This window comes from Paroedura picta, chromosome 6, assembly GCF_049243985.1.
Source record: "Paroedura picta isolate Pp20150507F chromosome 6, Ppicta_v3.0, whole genome shotgun sequence".
Taxonomy (NCBI): Eukaryota; Metazoa; Chordata; class Lepidosauria; order Squamata; family Gekkonidae; genus Paroedura; species Paroedura picta.
The window spans coordinates 76,499,578-76,518,189 of NC_135374.1; the positions used below are offsets into that span (position 1 = coordinate 76,499,578).

The window sequence follows — 18,612 nt, forward strand, 5'->3', positions numbered from 1 at the left end:
CGGCCATGCGCTCCCGCCTCTCAGAGCCCGGATGCAGCGAAAACTCCAAGGTCTTCTCTGGAGTCGGCCCTTACTCTCTTGCGCCAGATACTACAACTCCCAGCACGCTCTGCCTTGCGCCTATCAGGAGGAGAAGAGAGACGAAAATTCTTTTCTTTTTTCCAATCAAAAAGGCACGAGGGAGAAATGCCATAGGTGAATTGTACCGCAGTGCTTCTTGGGACATGTAGTCTTCTGAGCATGTTGCCTTCTTTTGCACGTGGTAGAGATATGAGTCGCTTTTCTGCAGGATGCCTGTTACTATTAAAGCGAACTTTGAGGAATGTGCTCACCGCCAGGCTCGGGTGAGTCTATTACTATCCTTCTGTAGAGTTGAGACATATGTGCTCATAGTCAACGCGGTAGGCTATTCTGCAGAAACGGGGTGGAGATGGGTAAAATAATCGCCAAGGAGGGAAGATTAAATTGATAATTCCCCGCATTTGGGGGTGCAGTTAATTTGGGTAGTACAATGGTTAAACTGAGTTCTGGTCCACAGTAAATCACAGTTGGTTCGTACTTACTGTGCTTTATAAGAGCAGACATTAAAAAGAGGGCACCATATCACTTCGGGTTCAATCCTAATGAACTTTGTTGATTTTATTCAGACTAAATCTGCTTTGTCTTTCTAAAACTCTATGCCTTTTGACTGCCCAGTCAGTGCCATTGTTAATTTCACTGTAGCCTAGTAAAAGGGTACTGACTTTAGTAGCACAGTTTAAGATCCATCACGAAATCAACCTGAAGAGGATAAATATATCAGTGTACAAGACCAGAGTGAACATTTAAGTTTCCATTACTCTAAGCATGGAGGATCCAGATTACACACTCTTGCTACATCAGACCAAAGCCAGCATTCTTGGAAACGGCTTCAACAGCTGCTACGTGATGTACCAGAAACTGGATAGTGCACTACAGTTTATACTCTGCTGTTTCAAAGGGCATGCATGAATTATTCTGCTGCACAGTAGAATTTACTTTGAGGTTCATTTACAATGCTCTTTGTATGTGTTAGCAAATGAAATTTTACTTGTACTCAGTAGTAAAACCCCACATTTAAGAAATAACATTTAGAAGACTTGGTTCTTATATGTTGCTTTTCTCTACCACCTATCACCTTCCCTTTCCTCTCCCCACAACAGACACCCTGGGAGGTAGGTGAGGCTGAGATAGCCCTGATATGCCTGTGGCAGATTTCTTTAAAAATGGTGTTTTCATTGCTAATATTGCCAATACAAGACTTAATACTGGTGGATCATGTCTTCTTACATGACCAGTTAGAACCGCAACAGTGATCACCCCCTAAGTTATGGTTAATGGTTTGGCCAAGTATGTAGCAAATTATCAAGACACTTCAGATTTTACCAAAAACTTATAACTAGGCTGATAATTTCTTGACAACACTATAGTCTTTGAAAGCATCATACATACTGTAACTTAAAAATGTGGTCATCTCTAACCTAAGTTTATCAGCATACAATTCTCTACCATTAATTGATGTGATTTCCTATTTGTAACTGCATGGTTAACTAAACTGTGAAACTCACTGCCAATGGAAGTTGAGATCACTGAAGATAGTTTTAAAGGGTTAGATAGAGATTCATTGAGGAGAGATACATCAACGGCTACGAATCATGGTGATTCAAGGGAACCTATATATATAGAGACAGCAAACCTTAGCCTAGTTATAAGTACCAGTTCTAGAAGACAGCAATAGCAAAGGAGGTCCTCAGCCTTTTGCTTGATCTTTCAAGGCAACTGGTTGGCCGTATCCTGAAACAGTACGCTTGACTAGATAGACCACAGGTCTGATCAGTGGACTGTACTGATACCCATAAGAAGCTATCATTCAAATTCAAATATTAAAAAAAAATGTTTCCCTGTGTGGTATCTGAAGTATTTTGGCTTTGTGACAAACACAGGTTCAGTTCACCAGAGATTCCCTTTAAAACCTGGTTTTTTAAAAAAGCCTCTTTTTAAAAAGAGATTTAGCTCTTTTTTCAGCTTAAAATGTAGCAAATTGAACAACATCTTCTGAATTAATGTCAAACAGTTTTATTTTTAAAAGTTCATTGCAATGGGCTCCTTTTTATGAGTAGATAAAACCCACCAGGCGTTACTAACATCCAAGATATGCCCTATCTAGTTATATAGGCTTTTGTGAGATTTTTATTTGGTAATTGGTAAGAGCTGATGTCAGGCACCCTTATATCTTGAATATCAGAGAAACTTTACATAAATCCTTCGGCTGCCCTCTGTTCAGTTTCTTATAGTTGGTTTGTTTCAGAAATTCTTAGCTAAGATTGAAGTTGACTAAATTAAATTTCATACACAGATTAATAAAACCAATCATTGGGCTTAAGTTAGACTCATCTTCTTCTCCAACCCCACTTCATCTCATCACCAAGAGCCATCTTTGTGTAGTGGTTAAGAGCAGCAGCTTCTAATCTGGAGAGCTGTGATTCCCCACTGCTCCACATGCAGTCAGCTTGGTAATCTTGGGTTAGTCACAATCCTGGTAAAGCTGTATTTTACAGAACAGTTTCTCTCAAGGGCTCTCTCAGCTTCACCTCCTTTCACAGGGTGTCTGTTGTGGGGGGAGAAGGGAAGATGATTGTAAGCCAACTTGAGACTCCTTCAGGTAGTGGTATGTCATCTGCTACGAAACACCTCAGTCTTGCCTTTTTATCTGGTTGCAGCAGCAGTCCCCTGGCCACGTCTGGGGGACAGTGGCCATCTTCTCTACATCCTAGATGTACAGTGAGGTGCTTAATCCATTTATTACAGTACTTCACTTGGGTCCTACACAAACTGGGACTGTTTGTTAATACTTAATGTCTGTCTTTCAAGCTATACTATTTATTTGAATAGGACCCAAGTGAAGATGCTTGCCTTAAGGTACATTGGGCACCTTAGCATTTAATTAAGAAACAATTTTATTATTACTTTCTTTTAATGTGTCTTACGCTTTGGAACCCATAGTTAATTTTTGCTGTTAGAAGCTGCCACAGGCAATTTAGAGGTTTGGGGAAGAATATGGTTTAATAGTTTTAGTATAGTAACACCACCAGTTTATTCTTTCTTTTTATAAACTTTTGACCATTCTTGTGATTGTCATGATAGTCCACTATTATATTCCCCAATTAAGTCACTGGATATATTATCAACAGAATGTTAACCTAACTGCCTCAGTCAGTTTACATCCTATTTATCTATATTATAAAGAATCATTATTGCCTTTGTGTTTTTATGATGTTCAAGTGCTGAGGTTTTATAAACAGTGAAAATAAAAGTCCAACAAATATATATTATGGTGTCCTACAATCACAAGTACTAATAAAAAGCTAGTAGTTAGAAGTATTTATAAATTGTTATTTATAAAGAAAGAATCAAAACAGCAACATGATGTGTCATTGCCTTCATGAAAGAAATTAAATACAAGTACTCTGTTTATTACCCCATCATAGATAAACTGGTCACAACATTTTTACTTAAACCGATATCCATGTTTGTCCATCTGAAGAAAACATCAAATAAAGCAATGTCTGCATCTGCTCTGGACCTCCCCCATCTCCCCTTTTCAAAGCACCCAAAGCTTGTTTTGTAATCCCCAGAGTTTTCACCACGGACTTGCCAAACTGTGTCTTGAATTCCTGTTTGGGGGTGGGAACAATCAGGTCTAAATTGCCCTACAGTCCTCTGGAAGGTAGAGTGTTTATTTCATAGATTTTTATACCTGATCACCAGGAGCCTTATTTTACAAAAAGCTATTCTGTGCCAGAAGAAAGTCTCTGAAACAAGTATAAAAACAAAATTCTTGTCAGTTTTCAGTAAGAATTTATGGAAAAGTGGTTAGTTTTCTCCCTGAAGCATTTCCTCTATTTCTTTGTCCCAGTTGTCATCTCGCTTTTCTGATTCCGTAACCACTTCATACTCTTGCAGCTCCTGCTGCAGTTCCTTTTCCCAGTCAGCAGTTTCTTCTAAATAAAAACAAACATACAGATTGATTGGACTGTATTGCACTGCTCTTGAAAATGATTTGCAGTAAGACATACTTACCTTTACAAGACATACAGTGATATTTCAAGACTAAAATAATAAATATCAGCAGGTGCAACTTGGGACCAACTATAAATAAAAATCTTAGGGCAGAGGTGTCAAACATATAGCCCATTGGCAGGATCCAGCCCATCTACAGCTCTTATTCATCCCTTGAGCAAATGCATTATGTAGATTACCCCAGTGCTAAGAAAGAATGGGTGGTGGACGCAGGAGAATGGGCACCTGAGAAAGACTTAAAGGGAAATACCAGGCTGTTGGGGGGGGGGGGAGTTCTGCCCCTTTGAGCCACGCTTGCAAGTCAAATGGGAGTGCCTTGCTATTGCAGGGGATGAGGAGAGAGAAGTGGCAGTCTTAGCTGGTAACCAAAAGGCAGGAGTGTCAGCTGCTTTGAGATTCCGTTTGCTGGGAAAGCAGGTTCTGCAGCCAGCCTGCTCAGGAAGGCAGGTTGGGTGTCTGAGGGCATGTGCAGGACAATGCATGGCCCACCCCTGTCCACTCACCTTGCAGTCCACTCACCTCTTACTGCATGGCTGGAAGTGGAAGATGCACCCCACCATGGCTATTGCATCACACCATAGCACCCTTTGAAAAGGAGGCAGAAACCATACATTTGCCTCCCAACCTGGGGAAGGGACAGCTGTAGTGGAGCTTAGCAAACTGTGCTGCACACACCTCCTTTGCTCCGCTCAGTCAGTCCTCCACCATGGGAGGAAGGCTGGCTGGATTGGCTAGCTGCTCCATGGATGCCCTAGGACAGTGGTTCTCAAACTTCCTAATGCTGCGACCCTTTAATACCTCACACCTCATGTTGTGGTGACCCCCAACCATAAAATTATGCAAGGGTTCTTTCACAGAAATTAAACCGAATCTGACCAATGGCATGAAAATCCATTGTTCATGATTGTGATAAATTGTTTTTTCCCCCGGGGTTTCTCAGCTCAGTAATGCCTCTTGTCCCAACATGCCGATCTCGCTCTTTTCCATTGCTTAAGACAGACGAACGCTTTGTCTCGATCTACTCCGCAAGGGCGGAGGTTCTGGGTTGGGTAGGAAGGGTTCATGGGAGGAAGCACACCTGGACAGTGTGCAGCTCCTAGCGACTCACTCCGCCAGGAACTTGGGCGTGATCCTGTATGCTTCCCTTACAATGAAAGCCCAGGTCACAAAGGTAGCATGGCTGGCATTTTACCACCTCCGCCAGGCCAAACTACTAGCACCCTACCTGGAATCAGAGCACCTAGCCACAGTGATCCATGTGATGGTCACCTCTAGACTGGACAACTCACTCTACGCAGGCCTACCCTTATCCTTGATCCGGAAACTACAACTGGTGCAGAACGCCGTGGCCAGGATTCTCACTAAGACATCATGGAGAACTCATATCTGGCTGGTACTCCAAGAACTCAGTTGGCTCCCAGTTGAATTCCGGATTAATTTTAAGGTTTTGGTAATCACCTTTAAGGCCATATGAGGTCTTGGCGCAGTGTATCTGAGAGATCGCCTCCCTGCCTATACCCCCCAGAAGAGTGCTACACTCTGCTACTTCCAACAGGCTGTGGATCCCTGGCCCTAAAGAGGCACATTGGGCCTCAACAAGGGCTAGGGCCTTTTCAATCCTGGCCCCCATCTGGTGGAATGAGCTCCCTGAAGAGATTAGGGCCCTGCCAGAACTTCCACAATTCCGCAGGGCCACCAGGCATCTGGTGAGGCTAAACCATAACATCTACAGCCCCCCCCCCCCGACTGAGGGATCGAACCTACTGAGGGAGTGTCAAAGTTATTGTTGAAATACTGTTCTAGTTGGTATGTTATTGTTATATTGTCATATTGATTTTGAGAGTGTTCTATGTGAATGTTCCAAAATGTTTTATGGAAACTGCCTAGAGCCGTAGGGAAGGGCGGTATAAAAATCTAAATTAATTAATTAATAAGGCTGTTGTGTGGATGGTGCCCTCCTGGCCAAGCTACCGCGACTCCTGTGAAAGGGTCATTCGACCCCCACTGCCCTAGGAGGGTTCTCCAGGGTAGGATCTAAAAGCCTGTGTTCCTCTGGCTACTTTATAGGTGCCAAAAGTAGGGATGCCAACTCCACTAGCAACTTCCTGGAGATCTTTTTTTGAGGGGTAGACACTAATGCAAAGTAGTGCACTCTCCAAAGTAGCCATTTCCTCCAAGGTAATGTTTTGTATTCTTGCAGTTTAGAGGGCACTAGTGGGAGGCCTTCTGGAGTTCTGGCCCCACTGGTAGATCTCCTGAGTGTTGGACTGGGTGGGCCACTGACCTGATCCAACATAGGGTTTCATGTTCTAACTCAGTGTGCTGCAGCAGCAGTGGAAAAAAAAGGCAAACTCTTAAGTTAGGGATGATTAGGAAATGGACTGAGAATGAAACAGCTGATATTGTAATGCCCCTGTATAGATCTATGGGGCAGTCTCATTTGGAATATTGTGTAGCCTCAGAGGCACTGATTGGCCATTGTGTGAGACAGGATGCTAGAGTAGACAGAGAACTTGTCTGATCCAGCAGGGCTCTGCTTATGCTTTTATATTTAAAGCATGCTAGTGTTTTGAGTGAAAAATATTATTAATTGGGTTTGCCTGTGTCCTTTATAAAGTTTCTCTCTCTGGTATTACAGTTTTTGGCCTGCAAAGTGACATTTATGTCAGATCCAGCTTTTATGATGAATCTGACATCTTGTCTTAAGAGATTTCTTTCCACGTGAGCAGGAAAGAAATTCCTTTAATTCTTTATATTAAAGAATAGAAGACAATGATAATTTTACCTTCCACTGTTGTAGATTCCTCTCTTTTTTTGTCAAGCACTAGTTGTTCAATCTCTTTTCTTAAATCTTCCCGATTCAAGCTGCATGTGTCAAAAGCATCACTCACAAATTCTGACACTCCTGGGCTGGTAGAAATCTCCTCTTCTTCCTTCAAATGTTAGAATACAAGAGAAAAAAATGTAAATATCTGCTTAAAGTTGTATTTATATGTGGGGAGGGGTAAACACTGAGGTAATTTCTATATAGACTGAGAACAAGGTGGGGTCTTCATGGAAAATTATAAAACAGACTTCTTCTCTCAAGTTTATGGGTATAAATTATCACAACAGTAGCAAGAATGGCAGATAGACAAATAGGAAGCCTGATGGATCCATCTGACCTCATTTTCTTTTTCTACTTCTACCATACCAGACCTGTAAAGCAACCACAAAGGCTACCTAGACTGTTGAAACCTAGGGAGGAATGAATCAGTACTTAACAGTACAAGTTTAACCAGGTAGAGCCTCTTGTGGCGCAGAGTGGTAAGGCAGCAGACATGCAGTCTGAAAGCTCTGCCCATGAGGCTGGGAGTTCAATCCCAGCAGCCGGCTCAAGGTTGACTCAGCCTTCCATCCTTCCGAGGTCGGTAAAGTGAGTACCCAGCTTGCTGGGGGGTAAACGGTAATGACTGGGGAAGGCACTGGCAAACCACCCTATATTGAGTCTGCCATGAAAACGCTAGAGGGCGTCATCCCAAGGGTCGGTGCTTGCACAGGGGATACCTTTACCTTTAAAATAGCATTATGCTATTTGGAAGAAGTGAGGAAAAATGCACCTTTTCTTTTTAAGTAGAAGAAATGACACAATCGCTTAATTCAAAAGGTGGTCTGAATTGCTATGGTAACTTAAGTTCCTTAATAAACATTTGACTTCTGTGTGTGAAGTAATTCTTTAGAAATGAGTTTGGATTGACTACATGCTATAACTAAAACAAAGTCACTTGTGTTGCAAATACTGACAAAGAGCACAAAATAGTTTTACCTCATGAGGTTTTAGCTGAGACTTTATTGTCACAGGTGGTGTCTTTGGTCGCACAGTTTCTAAAAAGACAAATAGAATTCTGAAGACTTCTTATTTCAGTGTATGCCGAGTATTTAATGGGGTGGGAAATAATCTCAAGCAGTATAACTGCATAGTGTTAGAAGCAGAGTCTGAGCAGAAAAGGTTGTATTTTCTTGTTCAAGAAGCTCCATCTGCTATCTTCATCTTACAATTAGGAATCCTCATCTCTTAACCTCTAGCCAGAGAAAGTGAACTCTGTTAGCAGAAGAGCTGGTTTTATACCCCACTTTCCACTGCCCGAAGGAGTCTCAAAGTGGTTTGCAATCACCTTCCCTTCCTGTCCTCACAATAGGAGGTGACACTAAGACAGCCCTGATAGGACTGCTCTGTGAAGGCTGTAACAAACCCAAGGTCACCCAGCTGGCTGCATGTGGAGGAGCAAGGAATAAAATCCAGCTCACCAGATTAGAAGTCACCAATCTCAACCATTACAACAAGCTGACTCCTTAGATCCTTTCAAGAATAGGTGTGACTCTTTGACGCAACTCTTCATGTACTTTGGAGCATAGAAGGCACCCAGAAGACATACTTGCAGAACACGAAGAACAGAAGTTGAGAAATGCATGGGGTTCAGATTTACTAAGTAAATGGATACATAAGCTAAACATCGTCCTGTGAGTGATGGATACATCTGTTTTTTTTACAAGATGTTTCTCTGTATTTCTGAAGGTTTAGTTTGGTTTGTCTAATGACAGCTGCCTTAATAAAATGGTGCAAGCCAATATGGAATATAATGGTTGTACTTTCGGACTAGAACTGAGGAGATGCCGGTTCAGATCACCAGTAATATCAGTGGGTGACTGTGGGGCAATCACTCACTGGCAGCCTAACCTACCCAGAACCATGTATGTTCACCTAGAATTTTTATAGCAAAACCATTTTTCTATAAATTTATATTGTGAAATCTAATAATTATTTTGTATTTTAAAGATTCAGATTTCTGGAATTCAAGTAAAAGACCTTTATGAGATGAGTGAAAGGGGTTGTCAACCAACACAGCAAGATATTTGTGAAAATAAAATCTCTACCTGTCAGCTCTCTACTGTCTTCACTGCCACCCTTCTCTTTCCTTACTGCTTGCTGTTGTGCAGCCAGTGCTGTGAGCTGTGCAGATTGTTTAATTAGAGAGACGCGGTAGAAATAATTCCTCCAGAATACCTCTTCCTTTACACTGAAGACAGAGAGTATACATTTTGATAAGTGCACCGATTTTATGTCAGTGTGGAAACTAAGCTATCAGGGACTTTCCCTAATGAACTAGGACATATTTTTGATATGGTTGAGGAATGTGAATACATGATTTTATTGCACTTCACACTCTTATAGGAACAAGATAGAGACACCATATACCAGCCTTTCTCAACTTCTTTATCATTGAGAAACCCCTGAAACATTCTTCAGGCTTTGAGAAACCCCAGAAGTGGCAGAATGGTACAGAATATGTTTGGGAGGCATAGCTATGTGCATGCCCACCCGGGGCCCCTCCCCTTCCCACCCCCACCAGGCCCATCATTGGCCATTTTAGAGGGGGTTGACATGACCACATATAGTCATATCACCCAATAAATGTTTAACAAATTTAAAAAATATTAAAATTAACTCCCGCCCATTTGGGAAACACTTCCAGACCCATCACGAAACCCCAGGGTTTCATGAAATCCTTCCATATACCATCATAATGAAATATTTATAGATGCCAAGCATAGCCATCTGTACACCAATTTATGCAAAGAAAAGATTACATATATCCCCAACCTTTTTGAGGCTTTTAATATGTAAATACAGAAAATCAGATAATGAGAGTTAACACTTTAATTTTGAGTAGTCAGCTGAATGCATTTCTGCAGATTACTCACTGTTTTGGAACAAGATCAAATCTCATTCGGTTCAGAAGCTCATCTTCCTGCAGCATTACCAAAGCAACTGGAAACATTTGATCAAAGTCAAAATTAAACTGAACCCCTGCTGGTGGATCACGCAGAAAGTTTCTTCTGTCCTTTGAAGAATAAAATGTTCTTGTCAGGAGGGTAAAGAGTTCTCTGAATTCATTAATCAGAAAAGAAGCCAGACTATTAAGTAGTACTGTCAGAACGTATAAGAAAGAACGACTTTAGTGAAAAACTGGTTTTGTTTTAGAAACTGTTGTGATCCTACCAATGATTTATTTGTTGGCACATAATATTTCTAGTCTACAGTCCTGTTTTAAGTAAGAAATGACTGAAACACAGATGTGGGGGAGGGAACTTACTGCTGATAAGGCCAATATTTGTTGCTGAATGGTTTCTTCTTCATTGCTGTCTACCCAAGGAGGCACAGCAGCTTCTGTGAGTGAAAAGGGAATGTTAAAATACTCGCAGTCACTATTAGTAGACAATAGAACTATTAGCTTCAGTTGGGAAATGCCAAGACCTATCACAAGAATGTTTAGCTTGGATAATATTGTTTTGGGAGTTTTTTGTTACAAATATCAAAACGGACCAGTGTTCAGTAGCCTGACTGCAAATTTATCAACAGTTTTACACAGTGAAGTCACACACATACCTGAAGATACATAAAACGCTGTGTATACAGCTTTGTGAGCCCTCCAAAGACCTAGTTATGGGACTAAAACAGCCTTGGACACCCTGGTGGATGACTTGTGCTGAGAGATGAAGAGTGTGCCTCTGTTGATTCTCCTGGACCTCACAGCAACTTTTGACCCCACTGATCATGACATCTTTCTAGACCACCTATCTGGGCTGGGATTGGAAGCCACTGTACTCTACATGGGGCTGCTGTGAAGAAGTGTTTTGAAACTTCTATTGCTGCAGTCAGGATGTTGAGTAGAGCAGGGGAAGTCAACCTGTGGTCCTCCAGATGTTCATGGACTACAATTCCCATTGGCCCCTGCCAGCAAGCACCAGAAAATGCTGGCAGGGGCTCATGGGAATTGTAGTCCATGAACATCTGGAGGACCACAGGTTGACTACCCCTGGATGAGAGTAGGTGGTAGGGATTATATTATTCTAGTTTTGGTCCATCTACAACTTGCCTGACCATTAGGGTCACCGTCATGGTTGTGGAACTCTTTCCCTAGGATGATTTGTCTGTTCCCTTCTATTGCCATCTTCTGCCAGCAGGTGAAAACTTTGTCGTCTTGTTTGGCATTTGCTCATAGATCCCTTTTTCCAAAACACTATTTTAATGGCTGGTTTGATGTTTTGAATATCTATTTAACTCTGTTTTTTATTGTTTTAATGATGGGGAATATTGATTTTAATGGCCTTAAAATGTGATTTTATCGTGTAGGTTTTAAATTGTTGTCATAGTGACTCTTGCAAGGGTAGGAAAACAGGATAGAAATTTTTATAAATTATGTATTTATTTTATTATTTGTTTATTTAGATTTGTATACTGCCCTTTCTTGTGGCTTAGGGTTTACAGAGAATTGTGTAATACAGTATACCATAGTTTGATAACTGTGTCATTAACAATGAGGCATTGTCAACAATGATTGTAACGTAACATAGGTAACAACAGAACATTTATTCTCAGTAACATTACTGCCACACCCCTGTAGACTGAGCTTATCTGGATGGGAAGTGGTTTTGGGAGTTCAATAGATGCTGTCATTGGCCTCAACCAAATGTCTGGCAGAAGAGCTCCATTTTGTAGGCCCTGTGGAACTGTGGTAGGTCCGACAGGGACCAGATCTCTTCTGGAAGCTCATTCCACCAGGTGGGGCCAGAATGACCTGGCCCTGGTTGAGGCCAAATGTGCTTCTTTGGGGCCAGGGATCATTAGCCAGTTGGTGCTGGCTGAGCATAGTGCTCTTTGGGGACCATGGGCAGAGAGGCCCAAACTGGACCCAAACTGCATAGAGCAAGTAATTACCAGGACCTTAAAATAAACAATGTTCTGTGTGAGATAGGTAGCAGATCCAGGCCAACTGTATGGAGATGGAGCACTTCAGTTTGCTATACCCAATTACCCTATAAGGTAGGAAAAGCTGTACAGTCATCACCCTTATAAAAGTTGCTCCAGTCATCACCCTTATAAAAGTTGCTCTAGGGTTGACAGAAAAGGTGCATGAAAGAAAATATGTGAACAATTTATTTCTAGGAGAGGATAGTTTTTAAGCTCTGAGAACTATGTATCCATAGCCATCATGTGAAATTCTTTAAACAGCTGCAAGCAGATAATCCTAGCTAGAGCAAGATAAGAGCATTTTAACTTCCTTGGCTATCTTTATCACAGGAATAAACTGTTTCTCCTCATACAAGTAATATTTTAATGATTTCTGCTTTTCAGTTTCTAAAAAGCATCTTTGTTTTTGTTCAGTTGTATGATAATGTGTTGTATGCTTTCTACTACACCCCTTCTGGATAACCACTGGAATCTGGGATACCCAGATTTAAATGCCCCTCTGCCACGGATGCTTGTTGTGTCAACCTGGGCAAGTTACGGCTTAAGCTATCAAACAGGCTAATTGTGAGATTAAAATGGAGGAGGGGAGAACAATGTGACTTTTGGGTTCACATTTGAGAGAAATGGATATAAGTGAAGTAAATAAATGATGTATTTTTAATAAACCCAGCTACTTTAAAATAGCCTTACTTATGAAGCAGACAGCAGGATCATCTTCACTGGTGGGGAAAAGTGCCATCAAGTCAAAACTGACTTATAGCAACCCTGTGGGGTTTTCAAGACAAGAGACAAACAGAGGTGGTTTACCACTGCCAGCCTCTGTGCAGCAAGCCTGAACATGCTTGGTGGGTGCCCACCCAAGTACCAATCAGAGGCAATCCTTAGCTTTCAAGATTGGGCTATCCTGTCCTATCCAGGTCAGAGCTTATCTTCAGTAGAGATGTGAAAATAGCATGGCTTGTTAATTACTCCCTTCTACTAAAAGGCCAAGACTAACTGCAGAATTAACCTTTATTTATTTATTGTATTTATATACCGCCCTCCCTGAAGGCTCAGGGCAGTTTACATGAAACAAGAAACAATACAGGTAACTCCATTAGTAGTAATAACGAGGTGATAACAACAATAACATTAACATAATAACAACAACATTAAAGAATGGTGGAAACTGCAAAGAGCATCAGTTCAACTCATACTGAGGCCTGGTGGGTTGGGCGAATTTGCACTGGTCATTGTAGGAGGGAGGCTTGGGGGCCAATGGGAAGTGGTGGTTTAGGTCGACCTCAACTAAATGCTTGGCGGTGGAGCTCCCTTTTGCAGGTCCTGTGTAACTGTTCAAGTTCTGTGAGGGCCCTGATCTCCTCTGGCAGGTCATTCCACCAGGTGGGGGCCAGGATGGAGAAAGCTCTGGCCCTGGTTGAGGTCAAGTGCGGGCTTCCTCAGGGCCAGAGACCACCGGAAGTGGTAGAGCAGAAGGCTCTTTGAGGGGTGTAGGCGGCGAGGCAATTCCTCAGGTATACTGGACCTAGACCGCATGTTGCTTTAAAGGTGATAACCAAAACCTTAAGCCTGATCCGGAATTCGACTGGAAGCCAGCACAGCTGGAGGATGGGCTGGATATGGGACCTCTAAGGTGTTGCTATGAGGACTCTGGCAGCTGCATTCTGGACCAGTTTCCAGATCAAGGATAAGGGCAGGTCAGCATAGAGGGAAACTATGCTTGGACCCATTAGTGGAAAAGAACTAAACTATTCTACAGATGACCTGCTAACTCTGTCTAAGATTATAGAAAAGGATGACATGAATAACCTGATGAAAATTAAAAGGGTTTGAGTCTTCAGCATTTTAAAGTAACTATATTTACACAATACCTGATTTTTTGGTGTGCTGCTGTTGAACAAATTTTTCCTGCTCCTTCTGAAAATCTCCTATAATTGTCTACAAGAAAGATTAGTTATTACAGAATTACTAAAAAATATTAGGCTAAGTAGTCATAATTTATTACAGTTAAAGATTTTGGGCATAATCTCTAAGCCAGAACAGCACATGGTACAACTGGAATGTGTGTATGGCCTTGAAATATAAAGTAAAAAAAAAACCCTTGAACAATACACATCAAATGTTGTACAGCTGGTTTCCATACAAAGCAATGTCCAGGATCAATGGCAGCAACCTTTTTGTCCTTTCTTCCTAATTGTGAGGTAAATATGGAGCATCAGATCCTGTTTCATTTCATCCACCAACTTAATTATCTGTTATGGGGTGTATGGAGTGAAAGAAACCATCAGTATTGTGCCAGATAAATTTTCTTCTCAGTTTAAACTAGGGTGGAAGAAAGCAGGTAAAGGTATCCCCTGTGCAAGCACCAGGTCATGTCTGACGCCCTCTAGGGTATTACAAAATGTGAGGTAGAAACAACACGAATATCTTCCCTCCATCCTTAGAACAAGGCAAACAGGACACCATCAGTAGCAAAATCATACGTAATGATAGCTGTTTTTAAGCAAAAGGATTAATATTGGGAGACACTTGACAGATTATATACCACAATTATCTGGTTAATGTTCTGATTTGATCAATCTTTACATCTAAAACTTTTTTTTACTATTTGTGTCTCTTTTGTAGATCATGCTACTAGTGTCACCGAGACATAATATTCTATTTTACTGTATTTGACAGGAGAGAAAAAACATGACCAAGCTTCTTTCTGATATATATCACTAAACAGATTAACTCCTAACCACTATCTGAAGTGATAATCTTAAGAATGAAAATGTGACTTGCTACATTTTGTTGTAGGAAATAAGGTATGCACACAAGGATCATCATAATTAGCCATCCAACACTTTGGATAGCATTTCCTATATAAAAATCGTTTTGAGTTTGAAAACTGTACAGAAGATGATAAAGAGAAAAAGGATGGCAGAGTTCCTCAAGGAGAAGATGGAACAGCTAACTATTGAGATACTGGGTGGAATCATACAACAGCTGAAGAACTTCCTCCAGCCTGTATCTTAGAGACCAACAAGAATTTCAGGGTATAAACTTTTGAGAGTGTGAGAGCTTCTTCCGTCAGATTCCGGAAAATCTTGTTGATCTCTAAGGTGCTACTGGGTTTAGATCTAGCTTTCCGAGTCCAGACTAACATAGTTACCCTACTAAAACCTCATCCACCTTGTGGTTCTTCTGTTAGAGGAAGACTTCAAATTTTGTTTAGTGGGGAGGCAGAAGACCGGCTGGTATCTGCAGCACTTCTGTAGAAGATTAACTAATGTCCCATATAGATCTTCGTATGGAGCTTCATTTGGAATACTGTATATATCGTATCTAAAAAAAGACATTGCAGAACTGGAAAAAAGTACAAAGGAGGGTGACTCAGATTATTAGGGAGTTGGAACACCTTCCCTTAAACATTTATCAGGTGATATGACCACATATGGTCATGTTCAGTGGTCCCCAACCTTTTTATCACTGGGGAACACTCAACGCCGGGGACCACTCAACGCCTTTTACTGAGGCCCGGTGGGGGGCTCTCTGATCGCTATGGTAATGTTTAAACATCCCTTCAAAATAAGATACAGACATGTCACAACAATGAACATAAGGAACATGTTATTTTCATGGAAATTTTAACTCATGACAATGACAAATCATTGGGAACCCTGTGCTTGTTTCTCTGCAACGAGATAGTCCCATCTGGGAGTGATGGGAGACAATGACACCCGAAGTGTATTGTAAAGGGCTGGGGGGGGGGGGAAGAAGGCATCCTTCGGGGCCCACCTCCAATTAGTCGAAGGACCACATGTGGTCCGTGGCCCACAGGTGGGGGATCGCTAGTCATGTTGACCTCCCCCCTCCACAAAAAAAATGTCTAACAATGGGCCTGGAAGGGTGGGAAGGAGAGGTGCCCTGGGTGTGCGTGTACACAGCTGTGCTTCCCAACCATATTGTGAACGATTACACCACCCCTACGGTTTCTCGAAGCCTGAAGAATGTGTCAGGGGGTCTCAAAAGTAAAAATGTTGAGAAAAGCTATGATAGAGGCATAGGATGGAGAGAGATGACAAAAGAGACATTTTCTTCCCCTCCCCAAATGCTAGAACTCAAAGGTATCAAATAAAGTTTATAGGCAGTAGATTCAGGATGTACAGAAGGGAATTCTTTGTTACAGAGAGTGAATAAATGTGAAATTCACTACCAAAGGAATTAGGTAAGGCCACAGGAATAAACAGCTTTAAAAGGGGTTGTATTATTTTTATTGTAAACCACCCTGAGTCTTTGAGAACAGTGGTATACAAGTCCCAAAATAAATAATGTGATTGGATAGATCAGGGGTAGTCAAACTGGACATCTGGAGGGCCGCAGTTTGACTACCCCTGGGATAGATTAATGGAGGCTGGATCTCTCTGTGGCTACTACTCATGGTGATTGAGGAGAACCTACACATTAAACCAGAGCCAGGAGGCAACATCAGGGGCAAGTTGCTGGCCCTCCAGAGGAACTAATTGTCTACTGCGTGAGGCAGGATGGTGGGACTAGATGGACCACTGGTCTAATGCAGCAGGGCTCTTCGTATGTTTTTGTACCTGCAGCTGAACAAGCCAAATTCCCACTTATGCTGCTAGCTTCTAACCTGAATTATATCTCTACAATGTGGGAAATTTTGTTTTTCAAACAAAGCATGCAAGAGTAAATATGTATCATATTTTACAGTACAGTATTTACAATAGAAAAGGTACCTTATCAATTATAGTTTCTATTTTGCCTTCTTCAACAGACTTCTTTATTGTTTGTGCTGTTTCAGCAACTGATTCCGAAATCTTTTTCGTGGCAGTAGTGGCAAAATTGAATAGATAACCTTTTGAAGATAAAAGAACATGCGAACTCATGATATTAATCTTTGATTTAATAAAATCTTTTGGATATAGGAAAAGTAAATGTATGTTTAAAGAGGAGGAAGGGGAGATTGTAAAAATTCAGTAGAGTGTCAAGATCTAGATTTTAAAACATTGACAAGTCACCACTCTCAAACTTTACTAGGAAAGTGATCATGTCTATTCAGAAACCTGCTCAGACCTACTCAATGAAACTTACTGTCAGGAAAGTGGTTTGGAGATTGTACTGTTGGTGTGTCAAAATACATCCTGGTATTTTCTGTTTAAAGTGCCTCTACCTATCCTAGTTCATATGAGCTGGTAAATTTATGCAAGCTCCAAGTGTTCAGAAACAGGTCCAAGGAAGCAAATGTGATTTATATTCACTGCAGCTGTTCAGGGTTTATCATCTTGATCTGAAGCCTTTCAGAACTATCATTAAAAAAGAAGGCCAAACAAAGAATAAGTATATTTGCCTGCCTTTTTGGGCAGAGATGGGCAAATTCTCAGTTAATGGCTAATTTGTCTAAACTAATTTATCTTAAATCCAGAACAGTGATAACTGTTTTAAACAAATACAACTGGCACAGAATTTCATGAACATTGAAAATCACCAAAATAGTGACATATTAGTTTCACCATGTATCTTGAAAACTATACTAACTCAGAGTGTACCCCAGTATCTCTTAAAGCTGAAGGAGCACTCACAATAAATTTCAAGAGGCATAGTGAGTTTAATGAACTTGCAGGTCTAGTGTATTCAAAACTGCACCTTTAACTACAACCCGCAATAAATTATTCTACTGAAATCAGTGCTATTTTAACTAAAGAACAATAGCAGTAGGTGACAGCCTTAGGTTTTCATTTTACACACAACTTACTTTGATGCCAACCACACTGAAGTCAGTGGGATTTTTTTTTCTGATTAAAACTACATTAGAGGGGGCTCTGTTCGGTGGGGCTTAGGGTGAAGTAGGGTGGCCAACAGCCTAGAAGAAGAAAAATGACCCTTTAATAGCAACGCAACATCTGGATATTTCTACAGAATCTAAGAAAAAAAATCTAATTAATCATTTTTTTAACCGAGAAGTCATTTTTTTCCTGCAGGCAGTTGGTTCCTCTGCTCCCCTGTGGGAGAAACAGTATGTAGAGAATTGCACCTTTAGGAAGACGAGTGGAAAGGATGTTTAACATCTTTGCGTGAGAGCTAAGAAAAAGGGGGCAATTAACTTATTTAGGGACTGATCTGACTGATAGCTTGGAAGCAAGGAAGGCGGAACGCCAGTCCCCAGTTGCTTTGGAGGATGGACTCCATAACATTAGACTCCATTCAGGTCCCTCCCCGCCCCCACCTCCTAAATCTCCAGGGATTTCCCAACGCAGAGCTGGCGCCCTCCTGACATGGGGCTCTGGAGGCCGGTTAGTAGGGGGAGACACCCGCACACTTACTGCCGAGTCCCTTGGCTTGGCTGAGAGCCGGGTCCGGCCCCACCTCCAGCTCCACCTGCTCTTGGCTCCGCACGGCCGCCTCCCCCTCGGGCACGGCTTCTCCCTCGCCACCTTCGGCTGCCCCTTCCACGAGAGGCGGCTTCTCTTCCTCCGCCGCCCGGCTCATCCCGAACCAGCCGCTCAAGCCGCGCAACATCTTGGCTGAGGCCTCCGGCCAGGCCGCCCCCGTCCCCCGCGCCCTCTTGCTCTGCAAGCGCCTCGGCGGCGAGGACACTGCGGCGGCACAAACAAGCCGCGGGACCACGGAGGGGGGGGGGGGGTAACGTTTGTTTCCGGAAAAGAGGGGTCGGTTACTTCCGGGGTACGTCATTGGAATACGTCAGAGAGGAGGCTGGGCGC

The 18,612-nt window shown here is 41.9% G+C and overlaps 2 protein-coding genes across 3 annotated transcripts in view; one reads left to right on the forward strand and one right to left on the reverse strand.

Moving 5' to 3' along the window:
* The first annotated feature begins 35 nt into the window (after positions 1 to 35).
* CTPS2 (CTP synthase 2) overlaps positions 36 to 18,612 on the forward strand; it is an 83,944-nt gene continuing 65,367 nt past the window's right edge. The window contains exon 1 of one of the 2 annotated variants that reach the window (XM_077343156.1): positions 36 to 344. In XM_077343156.1, the coding sequence (XP_077199271.1) occupies positions 241 to 344 (104 nt within the window). In that variant the 5' untranslated portion in view covers positions 36 to 240. The remainder of the gene's footprint in view (positions 345 to 18,612) is intronic. The other variant, XM_077343153.1, reaches the window with a different exon arrangement.
* Positions 3,471 to 18,576, reverse strand: SYAP1 (synapse associated protein 1). The gene is made up of 9 exons (XM_077343160.1): positions 18,214 to 18,576; positions 16,630 to 16,748; positions 13,762 to 13,828; positions 10,233 to 10,306; positions 9,841 to 9,980; positions 9,013 to 9,155; positions 7,904 to 7,962; positions 6,884 to 7,031; positions 3,471 to 4,019 (listed from the first exon to the last, which is right to left on the reverse strand). The coding sequence occupies exons 1-9, from the start codon at positions 18,407 to 18,409 to the stop codon at positions 3,892 to 3,894; spliced, it is 1,074 nt and encodes a 357-aa protein (XP_077199275.1). The 5' UTR covers positions 18,410 to 18,576; the 3' UTR covers positions 3,471 to 3,891.

Coding starts and splice junctions, on each gene's coding strand:
- SYAP1 (XM_077343160.1), bottom strand. CDS start 18,409: ATGTTGCGCGGCTTGAGCGGCTGGTTCGGGATGAGCCGGGCGGCGGAG. Junction 10,307..13,761: donor GCAGCACACCAAAAAATCAG/GTATTGTGTAAA, acceptor TTTCACTCACAG/AAGCTGCTGTGCCTCCTTGG. Junction 7,963..9,012: donor AGACAGTAGAGAGCTGACAG/GTAGAGATTTTA, acceptor TTGTCTTTTTAG/AAACTGTGCGACCAAAGACA.